The following is a 22880-nucleotide window of genomic DNA, read 5'->3' as shown; positions in this document are numbered from 1 at the left end:
GATGTGAGCAAGATTCTCAGTGACCCAGATAGAAGTACTCTAAGCAAGCCTTCATAATTTACTTTCAGATGATTTTCATTTGTGGATTGGCAGTGTTTTTAAACTGCAAATTATTCACTTTGCACTCTTACCACCGTCAAAAAGGCTCTGCAATCAGTCTAGAAGTGACATAAGATTGTGTTGTTAACTAGCTGTGCCACCCCAGACCTAGAGTGTCACAACCCTTACACCTCAAATTAGAAGTCTATCACAAGTCTGTGTGGAGCACAAAAATATATTTGGTACAGCTAGTTTCCTTTCTGGGCAGCAAGACCCTCACACAGCATAAAGGAATGAAACTGAAGGTTGGACAGGCTTCTGTAGCTAGCACATGGAGATAGTTTTAATTTTTTGTGTGTGTGCATGGCTCCAAATGAGACAAGAAGTTTAATTATGTTTGGTTTACTTTTGTTCATCATTCATTTGTGACAAAAATTGACTCACGAACTCCAAAGCTAAAAATCTGATGTTGATTTATTCTGTGTGATGTTAATTGTAAATTAAAGACAAACTCTTGCAACTGATTTTGTTTTTGCCTTCACAACCTCAGCCACAGCTCCAGACAGCACGGTTTCTGTGACTCTGGTGGTGAAAGGAACTAAAGCATGTAAGAAAGAAACAAAATGTTGGGCATGAAAACCAGACGTTCAGACCAATCAATTTTTTAAGACGATAAGTTATAGGAGCAGAATTAGACCATTCAGCCCATTGAGTCTGCTCTGCTATTTGACAATATTTTTCAATCCCATTCTCCCTGTAACTCTTGATCCACTTACTAATCAAGAACTCATCACTGCCTTAAAGATACTCAATTACTTGACCTCCACAGCTCTCTGTAGCAATGAATTCTTCAGATTCTGTATCATTTGGCTAAAGAGATTCCTCCTCATCTCAGACCTAAAGGGTCGTCCCTTCACTGTTAAGCCGTGCCCTCAAGTCCTAGTCTCTCCTACTAATGGAACCAGCTTCTCCACATCCACTCTATGCAGGCTTCTCAGTATTCTGTAAGTTTCCCCCCTCATTCTTCTAAGCTCCATCAATTACAAATTCAGAGTCGTCCTCACATGACAAGCTCTTCATTCCTGGAATTATTTTTATAAACATCTTCTGGATCACTTCCACGGCCAGAATATCCTTCCTTAGTTATAGGATCCATAACTGTTAAAAATATTCCAAGTGCAGTCTGATCAGAGATTTATAATAGCCTCAGCTTCTTAATTTCCTACATTGAATTCCATCTGCCATTTCTTTCCCTCTTTCCTAGCCTATCCAAGTCCTTTTGCAGCTTACTACATATAAATACTACGTGTCCCTCCACCTATCTTTGTGTCATCTGCAAACTTAGTAACAATGCCTTCAGTTCCTCTGTCCAGGTCATTAATATATAACTTGAATATTTGTAGTCCAATACTGATCCCTGTGGAACCACATTAGTTATCCTGAAAAAGACTAATTTATCCTCAATCTGACTTCTGTCAGTCAGCTAATCTTCTATCCATGCCTGTCCCTTACCCCTAACAAGCCTTTTAACTTATTTAGCAGCCTCCTGGGCAGATCATGTCAAAAGGAATCCAGAAAATCCTAACAAACCACATTCACTGGCTCTTTCTTTTCAAACTTGCTCAAAGAATACTAACAGATTTATCAGGCATGACCTCCCTTTGACGAAGTGGTGCTGACTCAGCCCTATTTTACCATACACTTCCACATACTCTGCAAACTTGTTCTTAATAATGAACTCTAAAATCTTGCCAATGACCACTGTCAGGCAAACTAGCCTGTAATATCCCACCTTCTGCCTCCCTCCCTTCTTAAACTGAGGAGTTACATTAGCCATTTTCCACTCCTCTCCCGATTTCAGCGATTCCTGAAGATCACCAATGTGCCTCAATAAGCTCCTCCGCATCTCCTTTAGAATTAGAGGGTGTAATCAGTTTGGTCCAGGTGATTTACCCACCTTCAAACTGTTCAGCTTTCCCAGCACCTTTTCTGTAGTGATGGCCACAACACTCATCTCTACCCCTTAGCTTTCTTGAATTTCTGTTATGCTACTGATGCCTTCCATAAAGACTGATGCAAAGTATCTATTCAGTTCCTCCAGCATTTCTTTGCTCCCCATTGTTACTTTTTCAGCCTCATTCTCCACTGGTCCAATGTCCACTCTCACTCGATGTATCTGAAAAGATCTTTTTTATATTACTAGCTAGTTTATCCTCATATCATCTTCTCACCCTTTAAGACCAGCAGAGGATAACTAAAAAAAAAACAGTAAAAGCTTCTCACTAATCTTCACCACTCTATGCTTTTTCTTGCTTTTATGCTGTCCCTAACTTCCCTTGTCAGCCATGGTTGCCTCTACTCCCCTTTATTTCTTTAGTCTTCCTTGCGATGAATTTCTGCTGTGCCACCTGAATTACCCTCAAACTCCTGCCATTGTTACTACACCATCTTCTCTGCTAGGCTCCATTTCCAATCAACTCTGGCTAGCTCCTCCCTCATGTTTTCATAGTTAGTTTTACTCAATTGTAATACTGTTACATCTGATTCAAGCTTATCCCTCTCAAACTCCAGGGAGATTTCCATTCATATTGTGGTCACTGGTCCCGAGGGGGTTCCTTCACCTTAAGCTCTCTAATCAAGTCTGACTAACGACACATCACTAAATCCAGAATTACCAGTTACATAGTGGGCTCTACCACAAGCTGCTCCAAAAAAGACTTGTGGAATGTCCTTTTCCTGGGCACCACGACCAATCTATTTTTCCAGTCCATCTAAATATTGAAGATCCCCATGATTATTGTAATAGTGCCTATCTTACATGCTCTATCTCCTCATTTATCATCCAGACTGCTGCTAGAGAACCTATTTTTTTCCCCTTTATAGTTCCTCAACTTTCCCCACACAGATACTACACCTTCTGACCATATCTTGCATCTTGCTATGGATTTAATTTCTTATGAAGTCGTGGCATACTCAAGCCTCCTTCTCCCTTTGCTGACCTAACAATATTAACATAATCCTTTAATCCCTTCTCGCTCTTATACTTGTACTCTTCTTTTCAAATATTCCCTGTTCCTGCATGTTCTACATTCTTGCAACCACAAGTGAGGTAAATTCTTCATAATTCCCTACTGGATTTCTTGGTTACAACGAGTGGCACAGTGGTTAGCAACACCAGGGGCCTGGGTCCAATTCCATCCTTGGGCGACTCTCCGTGTGGAGTTTACACATTCTCCCTGTCCCTGCGTGGGTTTCCTCCCACAGTCCAAAGATGTGCAGACTAGGTGGATTAGCCATGGGAAATGTAGAGTTACAGGGATAGAGTGAAGGGTGGGTCTGGGTGGGCCACTCTTCAGAGGGTCTGTGTGGACTCGATGGATCGAATGACCTACTTCCACACTGTAGGGAGTCTACTACCTTCTTCAGTTGGGTTCTCATTGAAGCAGAAACTAGGTCATGTGGAATAGAACTACATTTGATTATTGCTGACGGGAGACAACATAATACATTTAGTAAATCCAAGCACTCTTCTCAGAAGCATGAGGAGAAAACAAACACCAGAAAGTGCTGCATGTCTGAGGAGAGATTAGGATTCATGCTACACAGAAGGTTATATTGGCTGATTGAGCTAAACAAACCATTTCTGCACCGTAACTTTTATTTCTAGAATGCAGGTGTAATTTAGCACTAATGGTCTGCTACCGACTTTCCCCACCTAGCACAACTGTGTGTGCAGGTCATTCAGCTGGAGGCATTCTACACAGATATTCTTTCCAGCAGATTTACTTAATCTAATTGAGAAAAGTAATCCTATATGATCTTTCCCATTTCTTACCCAAAGAACAGGGAGTTACGCACTTCTTTAGAAAAGACTTTCAGGTCAGTAATGGAGCAATTACTGACAAAAATGAACGTACAATCAATTTATAAAGCGTGGACATGCCTTACATTCAATACATGTTCCTTTTAAATAAAATATGCTGTGGACCTTAAAAGATACAACCGGCAGTGAAGGAAGTTGGAAGCTAATTGTGTGCAACTTTTACACAACAAAAAAAAAGGCTGCACTTTTACCTTCACACACATCTGCCATGGAGAAGTAAATAGTTTCATTAATGTAGCCACCATCCTTGGTGCATGAAGTTACATTGCCCATCAAGTAATGAGTTTCGTTTTCTGCTGGAGAGCATGTGTATGCACTGCAAGTATCATCATCCTCCTCCCACTGATTAGTTACAGGTTCCACCTAAATTAAAAAATGTACAAATCAACAAAATCAATTCAAGCTTTCAACAATCATCTGATCTTGCATATTTGCAATTTAAATCCTCATTTAACAACTGAAATATATAATTTGTGCAACTGATCTACAAAACATAAATTCATACATGATTCTACAATGCTAAGATTAAAAACAGTTGCATCCAAAACTGGTTTGAGAATTTAGGCAGTTACCCAATTTACTTTTGTAAATAATTTTGGAATACTTTTAGACCAGGAATTCAACATTTTAAATGTGCAACCGCCAATTTATTGGCAACTAATAAAAATGTAAATAATCTAGGGGAAAGAGGCAAAAATTAACTGTATTTAACATGAGCGACTGTGGGTGATAGGCATTCTTTATACTGGATCTAGATTGGCAAGTCTTGCCTCATCAAATCAGAATATTCTGGCAACTGTAAGAACTTTGCCACCACTTCAAAATAATAAAACCTTTCAAATCAGTTTGATCAGATTACTAACATCACCATTTCCCTTTTGTGATAATAAACTACCCAAACGTTTTAAAATCACTCATTTTAAGGACACCTCATGGCCAAGTAACTCCTGTACCATGCTGACTTTGACATGGCAAACTAGCAGCTTCAAAGTAGCAGGATAACTGTGGAAAATGAAGTTATAACAAAAATGTATAGGAGAGTTCCTTGCATGCTTGAGATGAAAGGGTAGAACACGGGAATTACTTCCATGTTTGAACCAAGCAAAAACACACCTCACCTAACATTACGCCATTACCTAATGGTGAAAACCTTGCAGTGTATTCTCCAGCATTGGCCTCTCTGACCTCACATGCTACCAAAATTGACAGAGAAAAGGGTTTGTCAGTTCGGGATAGTAAGGTACATTTATAAGTTAATGAAATGAAATGAGGCTGCATCCAAAGCAATTACAAACAAATTACGTGGTTGGCTTTTTACTGTACGTACTACCATTAAAAAAAAACACAAGTATATTTTGACAATCAGCAGTATTTTTACTCAACTGTTGTCATTCAAGGATTAAAAGAAACATCTGTATGCAACTTGTTCAGGCGTGATACTTCATATTTGGTGAGGCACGGTAATTCAAATCAGTGAGATTCTTAGAAACACAGCAACTCTAGAGTGGAGCTGTGCACTTGAATCCTATTTCTACACATTCTGTCCATTCTCCCTTTACTCCTCAATATGTTTTCTCCAAATCTTCATCCAATTCTCTTTTTTATAGTGTTACACTTCCAATAGGTGTTGGATAATGTGTTTTGCATTCTAACAACACTATGCAGGAAAAGAAGACTTCAAAACTCCACCTGTTAAATCTGTTCAAAAGATTAAGAACTTTGCTTAGATTTAACTTTGTATTAGTTTGCTTTGCTTCACTGAATATGCATGTCGTCCACCAATTTTTTTTCAATCCGAGCATTGTGTTTCTGGTGGCACTCACGTCAATCCGTAACATGAGCGACTGAGCTTTTGTTAACAACTTTTATGCAGGTGGAAATAATTATAAGGGATGTGAGTGATATCAGAGAAGACAAAGAAATCTTTAGCCACAGAACAAACAATGAACAATATCTGCAGCTGAACATAATTTTTCAACCAGAATAATTCCCTATTAAGTAACCAATTAAAATGTTATCAGCTTCGTACTATATTGGTCAAACAGTCTTGATCACGATTTGAAGCATCAGTTTGTACACCGGTTACCAATTTATCGGTGTTAAAAAAAATTGGTCTGTACGATATGTACAGCATAAACAATTTAACTAATAAAGCTCCTTCATCCTTAGAAAAAAATGCCTCAAGACTCTTCACAGACAAAATCAAGGACCGATAATTGAATAGATGTCCACAGTGATGGCACATTGGTAAGTAGAGAAATCAGCCAGACACTCCAGCTAGACCTGCTTACATAATAGAATCAAACAATGGGAGCTTTGAACTGCACTAAGGTACAATTTTGGAAGAGGATGGTTGATTATGCCAAAGCCTGCAGAGCAGTCAAAAAGATTCAGCAGTGATATTGCATCATTCTCTTACTCAGAGGATACTGTTTATAACAGAGATTCAGTTGTTTTGGTGCTATGGGAACACAAAGCCACACATGTGGGGAGACAACAGATTGTATTGGGTTTGCACAGGGAGGAATTAACAATGGATTTTCCTGAAAGGATGGATGATGATATATTTCTTGGTGACACAGGCATTAAAAAGAAGTGCTGTAAGAGTCAGGGGTAGGGAACATCCAAGAATTCAACATGAGTAAACAGGACAGCATAGCTGTGGAAGAATAAGTACTCAAGACATCATATCCTGGCCTATTCTTGTCACAGACACAAATTACAGATGTATTTTGAGCATTTCCCATCTATTTTTCATATTTTCTGCAATTGTAACTTCTACTTTTAATTTTGGAAGAGAATGGAGATATTTCAGAATGGAAGAAAACTCAAAACCTATGTGCTGAAATAAAGATATTGCTCATCTTGGTTTTACATTGATTTTACAACTCATGAACTATATCAAGTGTGAACAAATCTAGTTATTTGTGGTTAAAATTTTTAGGGGAATATACTTTAAACATAGAGGATATCAGAATAGAAAATGGCTTGGATTTGTACAAAGACTGAGGTGGTGGTGGGTATTGGCGGGGGTCTCCAATCTACCAAAATGTCACTGGAGCCTCTATTCTGGATATCCCAAATCATGATGTATGGTTTCACAGTTTTCTGGAGAAGTATAAAGCTGCCAGAGTTGTTTACAGAGGCAGAATTGACAGATGCAGGGACACTTTTGGGAGAAGTCATGCCATTTGAGACCATTAAAGGCAGTTGTGAGTTTAACCTTACAACAAAAAAAAATTAAAATCATAATGACTGTTTAATAATGCATTGAAAATGCCAGTTTTGAGAAGATTTGTAGCTCAGGTTGAGGTGCTGGATGTAGGTTTGCTTGCTGAGCTGGAAGGTTCATTTTCAGACTTTTCATCACCATACTATGTAACATCTTCAGTGAGCCTCCGGACAAAGCACTGCTGGATGTTTCCTGCTTTCTATTTAAATGTTTGGGTTTCCTTGGGTTGGTGATGTCATTGCCTTAGTTGCAGTCATTTTCCATTCTTTTTCTCAGGGGGTGGTAAAAATGAGGTCCAAGTCGAAGTATTTGTTGATAAGAGTTCCAGTTGGAATGCCATGCTTCTAGGAATTCGCATGTCTCTATCTGGCTTGTCCTAGCATGGATGTGTTGTCCCAGTCAAAGTGGTGTCCTTCCTTATCTGTATAGAAGGATACTAGTGAGACAGAGTCATGTCGTTTTGATGTTGGCTAGTTGATGTTCATGTATCCTGGTTTTCTGCCTGTTTGTCCAATGTAGTGTTTGTTACAGTTCTTGCATGGTATTTTGAAAATGACATTATTTTTGATTGTTGCCTGTATAGGGTCTTTCAAGTTTATTAGCTGCTGTTTTAGTGTGTTGATGGGTTTGTGGGCTACCATGATGCCAAGGGGTCTGAGTAGTCTGGCAGTCATTTCCAAGATGTCTTTGATGTAGGGGAGAGCAGCTAAGGTTTCTGAATGCGTTTTGTTTGCTTGTTTGGGTTTGTTGCTGAGAAATCAGCAGAATGTGTTCATTGGGAACCCATTCTTTTTTAATACACAGGTGATTTTCCTCTGCTCAGCGTTGTTCCTCGGTGTGGCAGTGTGCAGTGGCTCGTTGAAATAATTTCACTAGTATCCTTACATACAGCTGAGGAAGGACACAGCTTCGACTGGGACAACACATCCATCCTAGGACAAGCCAAACAGAGACACGCACGAGAATTCCTAGAAGCATGGAATTCCAACCAGAACTCTATCAACAAACACATTGACTTGGATCCCATTTACCACCCCCTGAGAAAAAGAACAGGAAATGACATCACCATCGAAAATGACAACAACTCAAGGAAACCCAAACATATAAACAAAAAGCAGGAAACACCCGCAGTGCTTCGTCCGGAGGCTCACTGAAGAGGTTACATAGTATGGTGACGAAATGTCTGAAAAATGATCCTTCCAGCTCAGCGAACAAACCAACATCTGCATTGAAAAAGCCCTGGGTCATTAAACTATTGAAATAACTGTTTGTTATTTCAGTGTCAGAGTCATTCATACAAGCTGAAGGCTATGAGGAGAGAATGTGCTGTATGAACTGCTTGTTGGGTGTGGTTGATTAAGAGGTGCACAGGCTTATCATTTTTTTGGGGGCTATAAATAAAAATGCTTCTTTTTGTAAAGGGTTAAGTAATTGAAGGATACTAGACACAATAAGTGAGTTTATGAACATATATTCTTTAAAACTAGTGGATTCAATGGATACTGAAAATGTTTATTTCATCTCAGCAAGAGTTCTGAGATCTTCTCTGTGTATACTGAGGTGAATTGATATAGAGATTGTGAAGGCAAATGTTGGAATGGGGCATGGGCTGGCATGTGTTAGCATAAGACTATAAATGGGAGTAGGTAAAGACCACAGCATGGCAAAGGATCAGAATAGTAAATGTAGGTTGGGACAGTCAGGGGGAGAGATGGGTGTGTTTGGCAATTGAGCATGAGGCTCCAGTAACATTTCCTTAAAACCAATTGCCAAGTAGCCCTGGACCACTGAGACAGGTCGTTCCAACAGCCCACCTCTGCATCTGGCAGCATCCGCTGTTAACCTCAACCTTTTCCAAAGACATCAAGCCTGACTCCAGGTAACACCTGTCCCACTCACAGACAAAAGGGCACTTTCTTCCATTTTAGGTTTGTGAAGCTGCAGATTTTCCCTGACATTGTACTCTTATCCGAGGAACAAAATCTTTGGCCTAATTGATTATTTGGACCACCTCCTACCTTGACTGCTTTCCAACCTCCCGACGTCTCATTTTTTTGGGCCACCACATTCACTTTTTGGCCGACTTGCAAAGGCATACCTCCCAGCACATCATTGGGAGTGAAGTAAATGGAGTCATCAACTAAACCATATTTGCCACAAAATCTGGTCACAGTAGCTCCAAGAACATTTTTATACTCTGTACAATCTTTAAAACAAAAGCAAAGGTTATTCATACTGGCATAATTCAACCAATTATATACAGTAATATTATAGACAATAGAATCAGAAAATCTGACTCTCTCATAGTTAAACGTAATTGCACGTGTTTGAATGAGTGCTCAAAATTCTAAATTTGCAACAGCTGCTCATCTCATGGTATACAGTCACCTAAGCACCAAATTTAGCACTAAACCACAACCAGAGTAATTCGTGCTTTGTGTTGTGAAGTTGATCTCAACTGGGATAGCTTTTGAACTACTCTATTTAGCCTCAGTGCCCCTTGGCTGTTTTTAAATTTTTCTTTAGCTAAATTTACACTCCTGATTATTGGTCAACGTCCTTTGCGAGAACATAAGTGCATGTACGTATAAAGTGTATATATACACTGTTGTGGTTCTGTTTGCCGAGCTGGGAATTTGTGTTGCAGACATTTCGTCCCCTGTCTAAGTGACATCCTCAATGCTTGGGAGCCGCCTGTGAAGTAGTTCTGTGATCTTTCCCCTGGCATTTGTAGTGGTTTGAATCTGCCGCTTCCGGTTGTCAGTTCCAGCTGTCCGCTGCAGTGGTCGGTATATAGGGTCCAGGTCAATGTGCTTATTGATTGAATCTGTGGATGAGTGCCATGCCTCTAGGAATTCCCTGGCTGTTCTGTTTGGCTTGTCCTATAATAGTAGTGTTGTCCCAGTCGAACTCATGTTGCTGGGACCTCTGATAACAAGGAAAAGACAAACACACAACCTCAACACCAAGGAGAGGGAAGCACTAAAAGCACTAAGAAATGATAAGAACATAATCATACTAGCAGACAAAGGCAGAATGACGGTCATCCTGGACAAAGCAGACTACATCCAAAAAGCGCAACAACTACTTACAGATACCAACACCTACCAAAAGAGGGAGTTTGACCCCACCCCACAGCTCACCAATAGGATAAACAACACACTGAGGAACCTACAAAAAAAATGGACAGATAACCAGGTTTGACCTACAAAGAATGAAACCTGAAAGCAACAACACCCCCAGATTCTATGGACTACCTAAAGTGCACAAAACAGACATCCCTCTCAGACCCATAGTATCACTACCAGGGACACTATCACACAAACTGGCTAAGGAACTACAGCAAAAACTGAAACACCTGATCAACGGATCCAGACAATCTATACAGTCAACACAGGAATTCTTGGACAGCATCAGAAATATACACATAGACAAGGAAGAAACCATGGTCTCATTCGATGTAACGGCACTGTTCACTTCGATTGACAAAACCCTAGCCAGATAAATAATAGCCAACCAGCTGGACGTACAGAACAGACAACAGGACAATGAACCTATTAACAAAGACTACATACTCAAACTACTGGACCTGTGCCTCACAACACACTTCACATTCAACAACCAAAAATATGAACAAATCAACGGCACACCCATGGGCTCACCCATCTCTGTACTCATTGCAGAAGCGGTATTGCAAAGATTAGAACAAACAGTCTTACCGCAAATTCACCCCAACTCTGGGTCAGATATGTGGATGACACCTTTGTAAAATTAAAAACACAGAAATAGAAAACACACACCGGATCAACGCCACACTCTCAGGAATCTGATTCATGAGAGAGGAAGAATAGGACAACCAACTCCCATTCCTCGATGTGATGGTACAGAGAACACCGAATGGAGAATTCACCACAAAGGTATACAGGAAAGCCACACTCACAGACCAAGTCCTGAGCTACGAAAGCAACCACCCCAACACACAAAAGAAGTTGCATCAAGACACTATTCAAAAGGGCCACAACACACTGCAGCACACCAGAACTGCAAAAACAGGAAGAAGAACACCTATACAAAGTATTCACCAAAAACGGATACCTGCGCAATTTCATCAACAGATGCCTAAGGGAAAGACAACAGAATGAGGACATACCGCAACCCAAAGGACTAGCCACGTTACTATACATCAAGAGCATTTCCGAACTGACAGCCAGACTACTGCGACCTAGGACTCATAACAGCACACAAACCAACAGCCACTCTCAGACAACAACTCACCAGGACGAAGGACCCGATACCCAGCATGAGCAAAACCAATGTAGTGTACAAAATCCCATGCAAAGACTGCACAAAACACTACATAGGACTAACAGGAAGACAGCTAACAATCCGCACCCATGAACACCAACTAGCCACGAAACGACACGACCAGCTATCCTTAGTAGCCACACACACAGATGACAAGCAACATGATTTCGACTAGGACAACACTACTATTATAGGCCAAGCCAAACAGAGAACAGCCAGGGAATTCTTAGAGGCATAGCACTCATCCACAGATTCAATCAATAAGCACATCAACCTGGACCCAATGTACCGGCCACTGCAGCGGACAGCTGGAACTGACAACCGGAAGCGGCAGATTCAAACCACTACAAATGCCGGAGGAAAGATCACAGAAGCGCTTCACAGGAGGCTCCCAAGCACTGAGGATGTCACATAGACAGGGGACGAAATGTCTGCAACACAAATTCCCAGCTCAGCGAACAGAACCACAACAACGAGCACCCGAGCTACAAATCTTCTCACAAACTGTGTGTATATATACTTTTAGGTGGGAACATGGCTGACATGTTCTCACTGCTGAATCACTTACATGTGGTGGACCACACACAGTCCGCAGCTTGGGGTGCCATCCGCTTACGAACACTGTGTAGTTGCGTGGCTGAGAGAAGGCAGCAGATGCACTAGCCATGACCATTGATCACAAAACAAAAGCTCCTTCCTATTGGGCCATCAGGTGTTCTATTTACTCAAAAGGGTCAACGATCCTGTGGAATTGCCTATCATAGGCTGTGGAGGCCAAGTACATTCAAGTTAAGAGACAGGTGATTTTTAAAAAGATTTTAAAGGCATCAAGGGGTATAGGGACAAAGACGGAATATTGAGATAAAGGATCAACATGATCATATTTAATGGCAGAACAGGCCAGAATGACTTATTCCTGCAACTAGCTTCTATGCTTTCACGTTTGCAAAAACAAATCGGTTGTTAGAGAGGGAGGAGGGGGAGAGCAGTTGGGTGCTGCTGTACATAACAATGAAAGAATACCACAGGACAGCAGCTACCTGCACAGGATGTGGGTGGAATGGTTGGGGTGGTGGTGGTGGTGGGGGGGGGGGGGAAACGCGAGAAGAGAAATTAATGCAACCTCAGATAATGACTGACATCTGCAACCTAAAATCCTATGTAAATCTGTTAAAGCTGTTGCCATCAATTTTGTCCTTGGCCACTCCAATTCTGGAAAGCGTATTACCTGCATGATTTCAAAGCATTCTTGTCTAAATATTGCATTCAGTCTAAGATTATTATTGTGTTTAATGACAATTAATGTATATTAGTTATGAGCCACAAAAGCAGTGGATAAATGTTACATGACTATAATTTCAAGAACATCAAAGTTGGAAGACTAAAAATCAGTGCATTTTCAGAGAGGAGAGAAAATATAATGCACCTTTAAATAAAAGCTTCTGTACTGGGTTAAGGGGGACAGAGTAAACCTGACAAATTCCAAAATCACTTAAATCTCTTCTGGTGGTTTTCCTAAGTGTATAATGTATATTACTGTCATTTGGGAATTTAGTTTCTTAAAAATAAAGGCAGACAGATTTTAGTTTCAGTAACTTTTCTTCTAAAACAAAAAATCAGAAATTCATTCAGAAACGAGATCTAAATAAAATCATTTCCAAGAACACATGTAAATTATTAAGTGTCCAGCTTCTGATCTGAATTGTTTAATTTTAGTATGTTTTTCAATAGGACGGCACAGTAGCTCAGTGGTTAGCACTGCTGCCTTACAGCACTAGGGTCCCAGGTTCTATTCCAGCCTCGGGTGACTATCTGTGTGTTCTCCCAGTGTCTGCGTGGGTTTCCTCCAGGTGCTCCGGTTTCCTCCCAGTCCAAAGATGTGCAGGTCAGGTGAATTGGCTATGCTCAATTGCCCATAGCGTTAGGTACATTAGTCAGAGGGGAATGGTTCTAGGTGGGTTACTCTTCGGAGGGTCAGTGTGGGCTTGATGGGCCGAAGGGCCTGTTCCCATCTAATCTAACTGTATAATGATCAGAAGACACTGGTAATTTGGTTTGTGTTCAGTTCTACAGAATCAGGTTCCAGTTTCATTCTCGAAGAACTGGGTTCTCAATTCATGAGAACAGTTTAATCCTAGCAGGCAGGTTGGTTTGTGAAGTCTTGAAACTGGGAGAGCTTGTATAATGTTTTCAAGCTGTACTTCAAAGAAGATTGCTAGCAAAGACTTAAAATTTGTTTTACTGTTTATGTTCATCTCTTTCTAAACATCTTTTTTAAAAAAGGCATAGCTTTACTTCTTTTCATCTGTATCAGTAAGTTGTGTTCTTTCACTAAATAACATTGGCAGCCCTTTGTGAATATGTTCAGTGACTAACCACCACAGTAACCAACAGATGAGTTCAACATTTGCTACAAAACTAGGTTTTACACTGGAATCTGACCTGACCTATTACAATCAGATGGGATCAAAACAGTGGTAAATATTAAAAATATTTTATACTGTCTATAAATTTTAGATAGGAGGGACTAATGTTAGGAATCTAGAGATTGAAACATTAAACACCATTCAAAATAGACGAAGTGAGGAGAAAACAAATCAAAACCAAACATAAATCAGAATTGCTCAAGGAAGCCACTGGGTCCCATTTTCATTGTGTACTACAGGATTGGACCAACATGTGTTACCAAATTTCTTTGCTCTCATTCATGCAAAACTAACTGCACTCATTTAAAATAATGCAAGCTACTCAATTTATTCCCCCCACCCACCAAAGTTACAGTAATTACATTCATTTGTGGGATGTGGGCATCATTGGCTGGCCAGCAATTATTGCCTATCCCTAGTTGTCCTTGAGAATGTGGTGGTAAGCTGCCTCTAGAACCGCAGCAGTTTATGAGCTTTAGGTAGAGCCTAAATACTAATAGGGGAGAAATTCCTGCATTTTTAACCAACAGTGAAGAACAGTGGCAGATTGGTAAGGATGAGGTCAAATTGGTTCTCTCACCACCTGCCACAAACATACAGTCTAGCAGCTATGTCCTTTAGGACCCAACCAGCTTGGTCAGTAGTGCTGCTGCTGAGCCACTCTTGATGGTGGACATTGAAATCCCCCGTACAGAGTATATCAGGATGGTGACTGGCTTGGAGGGGAACTTCCAGTCAGTGGTGTGTTCCCATGTATCTGCTGTCCTGGTCCTTCTAGATGAAAGTGGCTGTGGGTTTAGAGGGTGCTGTCCAAGGATCTTGAGTGAATTTCTGCAGTGCCATCTGTTCAATAGTACACACTCTGCTGCTGAGCACTGATGAAGGGAGCGGAGGTTTGTGGATGCAGTGCTAATCAAGTCGGCTGCTTTGATCTACATGATATCAAGCTCAAGGGTCGTTGAAGCTGCACCCAACCAGGCAAGTGGGGAGGAGTATTCCATCACATTCGTGACTTGTGCCTTGTAGATGGTGGACAAGTTTAGGTGACTCAGATGGTGAGTTACTTGCTGCAGTATTCCTAGCATCTGACCTGCTCTTGTAGCTACTGTGTTTATGTGGCAAGTCCAGTTGAGTTTCTGCTCAATGTTAACCCCCTAGAATGTTGATATTGGGGGATTCACTCAATGGTAACATCATTGAATGTCAAGAGGTGGTGGTTAGATTGTTTCTTCTTGGAGATTTCTTGGCATTTGTGTGGTGTGCATGTTACTTGGCACTTGTCACCCCAAGCCTGGATATTGTCCAAATCTTGATGCATTGGGACATGGCCTGCTTCATGTCTGAGGGGTTGCAAATGGTTCTGAACATTGCATAATTATCAGCGAACATCCCCACCTCTGATCTTATGATGGAGGGAAGTTAATTGAAGAAGCAACTGAAGACATTTGGGCCGAGGACACTACCCTGAGGAACTCCTATAGAGATGTTCTGTAGCTGAGATGACTTCCTTCACCAACCACAACATTGTTCCTATGTGTCAGGAATGTCTAACTAGCAGAGTTTGCTCCCTGGTACCTACTGATTCCAGTTTTGCTCAGTCTCCTTAATGCCACACCTGGTCAAATGCAGCTTTGATGTCAATGGCTGTCACTCTCACGTCGCCTCTGGAATTCAGCTCTTTTGTCCAGGTTTGAACCAAGGCTGTAATGAGGTCAGGAACTAAGTGGCCCTGGTTGAACACAAATTGGGTGTCACTGAGCAGTTTACTGCTGAGAAGGTGATGCTTAATAGCACTGTTGATGACTCTTTTCATCACTTTACTGATAATCAAGATTAGACTGATGGGTTGGTAATTGGCTGGTTGGATCTAATCTGTTCTTTGTGTACAGGATATACCTAGGCAAATTTCCTAATAGGTTGGTTAGGTGCCGCTGTTGTAACTATATTTGAAAGAGTTTGGCTAGGGGAACAGCTGGTTCTGGAGCACAAGTCTTCAGTACTATTGCCGGAATGTTGTCAACGCCCATAGCCTTTGCACTATCCAGTGTCTCGCATGGAGTGAATCAAGTGGACTGAAAACTGGTACCTGTAATGCTAGGGACCACTGGAGGAGGCCAAGGTGGATGATCCACTTGATACTTCTGGCTGAAGATTGCTGCAAATGCTTCAGCCTTATCTTTTACACTGATGAGCTAGGTTCTTCCATCATTGAGGCTAGGATACTTTTGGAACCTCCCCCTGCACGGAATTGTTTAATTAACCACCACCATTCATGAATGATGTAGCAGGGCTGAAGAGCTTTAGATTTGATTCGTTAGTTTTGGATCACTTAGCTCTGTCTATCACTTGTTGGCATGCACATAGTCCTGTTTGATGGCTTCACCAGGTTGACTCCTCATTTTCAGGCATGCCTGGTGCTGCTCCTGACATGCCCACCTGCACTCTCCATGGAACTAAAGTTGATCCCCTGGCTTGATGGTAATGCTTGAGTGGGGGATATGCCGGGCCATGAGGTTGCAGATTATGCTGGGGTACAATTCTGCCGCTGTTGATGGCCCACAGTGTCTCATGGATGCCCCGCCTGGAGTTCCTAGATCTGTTCAAAGTTTGTCCCATCTTGCACGATGATAGTGCCACACAACACAATGGAGATTCTTCTCAGCGTGAAGGCAGGACTTCGTCTCCACACGGACGGTGCGGTGGTCACACTTGTCAATACTGTCTTGGACAGATGCATCTGCAGGAGGCAGATTAGTAAGGATGAGGTAAAGATGGTGGTTCCCTCACCATCTGCCACAGACATAGTCTAGCAGCTGTGCCCTTTAGGACCCAAACAGCTCAGTCAGTAGTGCTGTTGCCGAGCCACTCTTGGTGGCGGACAGTGAAATCCCCCAAGCAGAGTAGATCATGTGTCCTGACCATCCTCAGTGCTTCGTCCAAGTGTTGCTCAATATTGAGAAGTACTGATTCATCAGCTGAGGGAGGACGGTACATGGTAACCAGGAGGTTTCCTTGTCCGTGTTAACCTAAAGTCACTAGACTTTATGCATTCCGAGGTCAATGTTGCGAAGTCCCAGGCCACTTAACTATATATAGTGTCTTCACTTCTGCTGGGGCCATTCTGCTGGTGGGACAAGACATATCCAGCGATGGCGATAATGGTGTTTGGGATGTTCGTAAGATATGGCTCCGTGATTATGTCAGGCTGTTGCTTGACTAATCTATGAGACAGCTCTCCCAGTTTTGGCACTGGCCCCCAGAGGTTAGTGAGGTGGACTTTACAGGGTTGCCAAGTTGTTTCTGCTATTGCCTTTTGAGGTGCCTACATCAATGCCAGGTGGTCCATCCAGTTCATTTCTTTGATTTCAGACAGCAGCTGAGAGTCTACCACCTCTGGGTCTGGAGTCACATGTAAGCCAGACCTGGTTTGGATGGTAGAGTTTCTTTCCCGAAAAACATCAGTGAGCCAGATGGGTTTTTCCAACAATTAACAATGTTTTTTTTTTATTCAGGAGATTACATTTCATTGAATTCAAATTCTGGATTCTAAACTGGGTCCCCCAGAACATTAGCTGAGAATCTGGATTAATAGTCTTCACAATAATACCACTGGGCCATTGCTTCCTCTTACTTATTTATTGTACATGATTGCCAAGCCTCTAAGGATTCCCTGGCTGTTCTCTGTTTGGCTTGGCCTATAATAATAGTGTTGTCCCAGTCGAACTCATGTTGCTTGTCCTCTGCGTACGTGGATACTAAGGATAGCTGGTCATGTTGTTTCGTGGCTAGTTGGTGTTCATGGATGCGGATCGTTAGCTGTCTTCCTGTTTGTCCTATGTAGTGTTTTGTGCAGTCCTTGTATGGGATTTTGTACACTACATTGGTTTTGCAACACTAATGTAGTGTACAAAATCCCATGCAAGGACTGCACAAAACACTACATAGGACAAACAAGAAGACAGCCAACGATCCACATCCATGAACACCAACTAGCCACGAAACGACACGACCAGCTATCCTTAGTAGCCACACACACAGAGGACAAGCAACATGAGTTCGACTGGGACAACACTATTATTATAGGCCAAGCCAAACAGAGAACAGCCAGGGGATTCTTAGAGGCTTGGCACTCATCCACAGATTCAATCAATAAGCACATTGACCTGGACCCTATATACCGACCACTGCAGCGGACAGCTGGAACTGACAACCGGAAGCGGCAGATTCAAACCACTACAAATGCCGTAGGGAAGATCACAGAAGCGCTTCACAGGAGACTCCCAAGCACTGAGGATGTCACATAGACAGGGGACGAAACGTCTGGACCAGAAATTCCCAGCTCGGCGAACAGAACCACAACAATGAGCACCTGAGCTACAAATCTTTGCACAAACTTTGTACATGATTTATAGTGCAAAAAGCTAGCAAAAAATCTGAGAGCATCTGCAGCAAACGACATAAGTGAGAAACTTGCTTTGCTTTATTATTAACAATGGCACGCAATGAATACAAAACATGCTTGTTGAATAAGAAAGGGATGCTTCGTAGAGTCTAAATGCTTAATTTCAACAACATCTCAATAACACGATTACATGCATGTTGTAGCTATGGTACTAAGTAAAGATCATTTTGTACTTTAACAACATGGATTAAAACTCAATACCTGCAGTGACATAATTGTCCTGTTCCAAGTCATTATCAGCTCTCCTCCAGAAGAAGGCAATAGCTTTCAAGAACAGGGAAAACATTGCTGGTATTTTTTCAACATGTCTAAGTTTAAGAGAAAATCTTAATATTAACAAAATATAGCTTGTCACATTAAGCATACAATGAAAGAAATGCCTAATAATCATTGAAACTCTCTGAATTTCAATTTGAAAAAGTGATTTTTAATTGCTTTTTACAAGCAGAATACTTCAGAATTACAGTTGCTGCCAAAGATTGGTTGATAGCAGGAATATTAAGTTAGTGAGATCACTCAAAATAGTCACAGCACTATTGTTACTACCTCTTGCTTGCTGGGAGCCAGCTCCCATATGGGTGTAGTCACTTTATATTGCTTATAATAAAATGTGATTCTGTGGTTTAGTTATAGCTCAGTGTTCAGCACCTAATCATAGTATTAATCTAAAAAAATAAACAACAAAATCGTATGGTGGCAGAGTCAGAAGGCAGTTAATTCATATAGTTGTTTGGTAAATCACAACATGTGTGTTGCTAAAATAAAATACACCTTTTCAAAGGTTTTGATCTTGTACTCAGTCAAATCCCAACATCAAAGTAAAGAGAAAACAACACATATGGTATGAGAGCAGAGTGATTAGTTGGCAAGTAGGCAGTGATTAGTGGAGGTATTGACTGGGGCATCTCACATGATGATGGACAGTTAACTTCCAAGCTGTGCTTAAATGTTAGAGTAGGCAGATCCGTTCTGATTTCCCATACCAATGACCAACAAGCCAGAGAATATCTGCCACCTATTTTGTTGAATTGAAACATATGCTGTGTGTGATCTGTCTGCAAAGAACAGGGGCCTGTTAATCGTGTTAGCCCTCACTAGGGTAGAACGTGGGATATCAAGGCCCACTGTTCCAGGAGTTGACACAAAAGTTATGATTTTTAAAAGTGCACAGAATTCCCTAATTTAGCCATCTCTACAGATTGAGGTTGACATAAAGCACAGACCAGATTTCAGCACTCATCAAGAATGACTAGTTATTATAAATAAACTGATTTTAGCTATAATTATGTAAACAATTATGAACTGTCAATGTACAACTCTGCTAGTTACAACTCTAACACCTATAAACTTTCCCTGCACACAGAATCAAAAATGAGTTAGACAGGTGGGGGAAGAAAGGGTCCTATTATGATCCTTTTGGCTTGTCAGGAAATGCTGCTCTTTGATTTTCATTGTCCATGTACTTTCCCTTGCTTCCGAGAGCCTAGGACAGCTTATAGAGCCTCTGACTTATTAGTTATCAAGCAACAGTTTACAACAATTGTGAGGGGAAATAAACTAGTTTTCAGGCTTGAAGTGTTTTTTTTAAAACCACAAAGGAAAAAGGGACAGTTCTTTCCCTTTTGGCTACTCCTTCAAACATTCAGATCTGCTAGCTGTTCAGCCAACTGGGATCCAATCAAACAGTTGTTGGCATACAGAAGGCCTTTGCCATCAGTGGATGATCACCATTTCACTGATCAATGAGCTACCTGTTGCCAGCCCAAGGTCTATTGGCTCATACCACTTGGCTCCAGTTTATCTATAACTAGACTTCCCCACTGTTTGAACAAATAGCTGTGTAAACAGCACTTAATGAGTTTAGATCAGAGTGGTGCTGGAAAAGCACAGCAGGCCAGGCAGCATCCGAGGATCAGGAAAGTCGACGTTTCGGGCAAAAAGGCTTTTGCTGCCTGGCCTGCTGTGCTTTTCCAGCACCACTCTGATCTAAACTCTGGTTTCCAGCATCTGCAGTCCTCACTTTTGCCAAGCACTTAATGAGAGCCAGGTACCTTGCTTTTAAAAAGTGCAGTGATCCTCTAGCAATGGCTTTTAGAGCATTCCACACAAGCATTCCATCCCACGAGTCCAACTACAAAGCCTAAATTGATTATCAGCATTACATTTTTTGCATACTCAGGATTATACAGCAAATGTTGCCCAATTACAAACCATATTTAATGCTGGATACTGTCAAGTGTTTTGCAAGTCAGGCACAGCCTGCACCTCACTTGCTGTGAGCAGCTGAAGGGATGTGCTTTTTAAATATGATCCACCAGCCACTCAGATACAACATACCAAACATCGTACCAGAACTGAAGTTGCACGACAGGGCCAACATGTTTTAGACTTGATGGCAGCACCCCTTTAATAATGAACTACCCTGGAGTTAAATTTTAATTTCTACTTGGACTTACTTTTGGTTAATCCACTATGAAACTTGGCCAACCTTTGGGTCAACAGCTTCCTACAGCTATTTTTAAAATCAGTGTTTTGGTCCTTTTTTTAAAAAGGAAGTTCAGTCTATAAAGTCCCAGCTGTGAAATTCAAAGTCCGTAATTTGTTTAATTCTGACAAGAAAGGATTTAGATGTATATACAGAAGACAAGAATGAAAGAACCAGGTTATGCCATTATGTGTTAGTACTGATGCTTTGGTGTCCATTTCCACATGGATATAACCATTTTATGGTTGCACCAAAGCTCAACATTTTCACCTAAAATATTGTTGATATTGTAATCCACTTGACAGTCAACTTGAAGGGAAAGATACCCTGACAGTGCAAACAGATTTGGAATTTACAGCATGCCAGCTAACACAACAGAAAAGTTGACAGTGGAAACATGTTCTGTGCTTTAAGTAGAAGCTTTTATTAATGATGTTTAATAAAATTGTGTACCATTGTCACAGCTGGCAGTTTCTAATGGTCCAGTGATAATGCAATGCTGTACACTATATACCCTGTTGTAATCCCATCAAGAAACACCAAGGTAGAGATTACATGGAAACACCAACTTTGTAAGTTCCTCTCCAAAACATACACCATTGTCACTTGGAACCATACCACTATCCTGTGTGTCACTGGGTCAAAAGACCAGCACTGCGTGGACTGTAGTCCCTGCAATTAGATGGCACCTTGCTAAACAGAGAACTAAAATAAAAAAAAACACTAAAACTTTAAAAAACTGAGTCCAGTAAAGAAAACCTCTAGAAATGAAGACTCAGTTGTGCAACGTAAAATAAACATTATGCAAATTTGGTCCCTTTTATTTCCCCATCTCTAATATATAGAAGAAATCCAAGAAAATCTCAAATGTATTAATAAGTATCTAGTAAGAAAGTATGCATTAATCATTCCAGTAAAACAAAACTCTAAAAATAGAGCAAGCACATTAATAAAAAAAAGTTGTATCACATAATTAATACCCAACACCGAATTTGAATTCACTTTAGAAAATCTGAAAATTAAAAAAAAAAGGTAATTCAGCAAGTGTTGTTAAATAACTGTTAAAAAAGCCAACTGGTGCACTCAAGGAAGTAAGCTGCCGAACTTATTTGGTCTAAGTTGGACTCTAAATGACTCTCACTGCGGGTAAATGAGTAAAACACTGAGTGCAGCAAGAAGGCCCAGAAGCGCCTTTCCAAGGTAACTAACAGTAGACAATAAATCGATGGACTTAGGCAGCAGCAACCAGACCCCAGGAAAAAGAGAGAAAGTGTGAAAGCCATTACAGTTAGACCAGTGAACAGACCAGACTATGGCTCACACTCCGTCACCGTCATTTCTTGCACAGCAGGTCACAATTATTACCGAGATTTAAAAAAAGAAAATAGCAGTTACGTTCAATTCACCTGGAGCTGTCGACCAAGGTCTGTTCCTGACCTGTAAAGGCACGTGGTCAGGAAAATGCAACAAATTCCCTCACCTGGGCTCCAGGCGAATATGCGCAGGCGCCCGCCGCCGCTGACTTCACAATGGCAATGGAACGCAGGCCGAGAGGTTTCCGGGTTCTACTGTAGCCACGTGCCTGAGTGCAAGTCCAGGGCCATTTAATGTGTTTGAGAGTGTATCTGCATCTGATCATTTTCATTTTGCAATCCGGTTTATCCGTTTGTTTTTTTTTAAATAAACCTTCTTTCAGTTGACCCTTGTTGTGGGAGTGTAAAACAAATCGCGTGTTTTCATTTCACATGCCAGCTTTCCTACATTATTTTGCTTTGTTGTAGAAGGAATTATGGACGTTCTGAAAAACTTTGAAAAATACCTTAATTTTCCTCCAATAGGTTTTGGAGGTAAAATAAAAACAAAACAAAAAAATGCTGGAAATACTCAGCGGGTCTGTGGAGTGTGTAAAAGTTAGGGTTTAAGGTCAGTGTTGGACCTAAAATGCTGCTGTTCATACAAGGGGCCCGGTCACCTTCAGAATTTGCCAATTACAGCATTTTTAAAATAGTTGTACTGTTGTAAGACTGAAAACATTTTTAGTTTGTAAA

At 41.0% G+C, this 22880-nt stretch overlaps 1 protein-coding gene across 2 annotated transcripts in view; it reads right to left on the bottom strand.

The window, feature by feature from the left end:
- Window positions 1-22499, bottom strand: part of mov10l1 (Mov10 like RISC complex RNA helicase 1) — a 74219-nt gene extending 51720 nt beyond the window's left edge. Inside the window, exons 1-5 of one of the 2 annotated variants that reach the window (XM_043713732.1) lie at window positions 22228-22499; window positions 18549-18655; window positions 9173-9360; window positions 5656-5784; window positions 4114-4285 (exon numbers count right to left, since the gene is read on the bottom strand). In XM_043713732.1, the coding sequence (XP_043569667.1) occupies window positions 4114-4285; window positions 5656-5784; window positions 9173-9360; window positions 18549-18633 (574 nt within the window). In that variant the 5' untranslated portion in view covers window positions 18634-18655; window positions 22228-22499. The remainder of the gene's footprint in view (window positions 1-4113; window positions 4286-5655; window positions 5785-9172; window positions 9361-18548; window positions 18656-22227) is intronic. The other variant, XM_043713733.1, reaches the window with a different exon arrangement.
- Between the last annotated feature and the right edge of the window lie 381 nt (window positions 22500-22880).

Source organism: Chiloscyllium plagiosum, chromosome 23, assembly GCF_004010195.1.
Source record: "Chiloscyllium plagiosum isolate BGI_BamShark_2017 chromosome 23, ASM401019v2, whole genome shotgun sequence".
Lineage (NCBI taxonomy): Eukaryota > Metazoa > Chordata > Chondrichthyes > Orectolobiformes > Hemiscylliidae > Chiloscyllium > Chiloscyllium plagiosum.
Note: the sequence above shows the minus strand (reverse complement) of the source record. Positions and strands in the feature narration are given on the sequence as shown.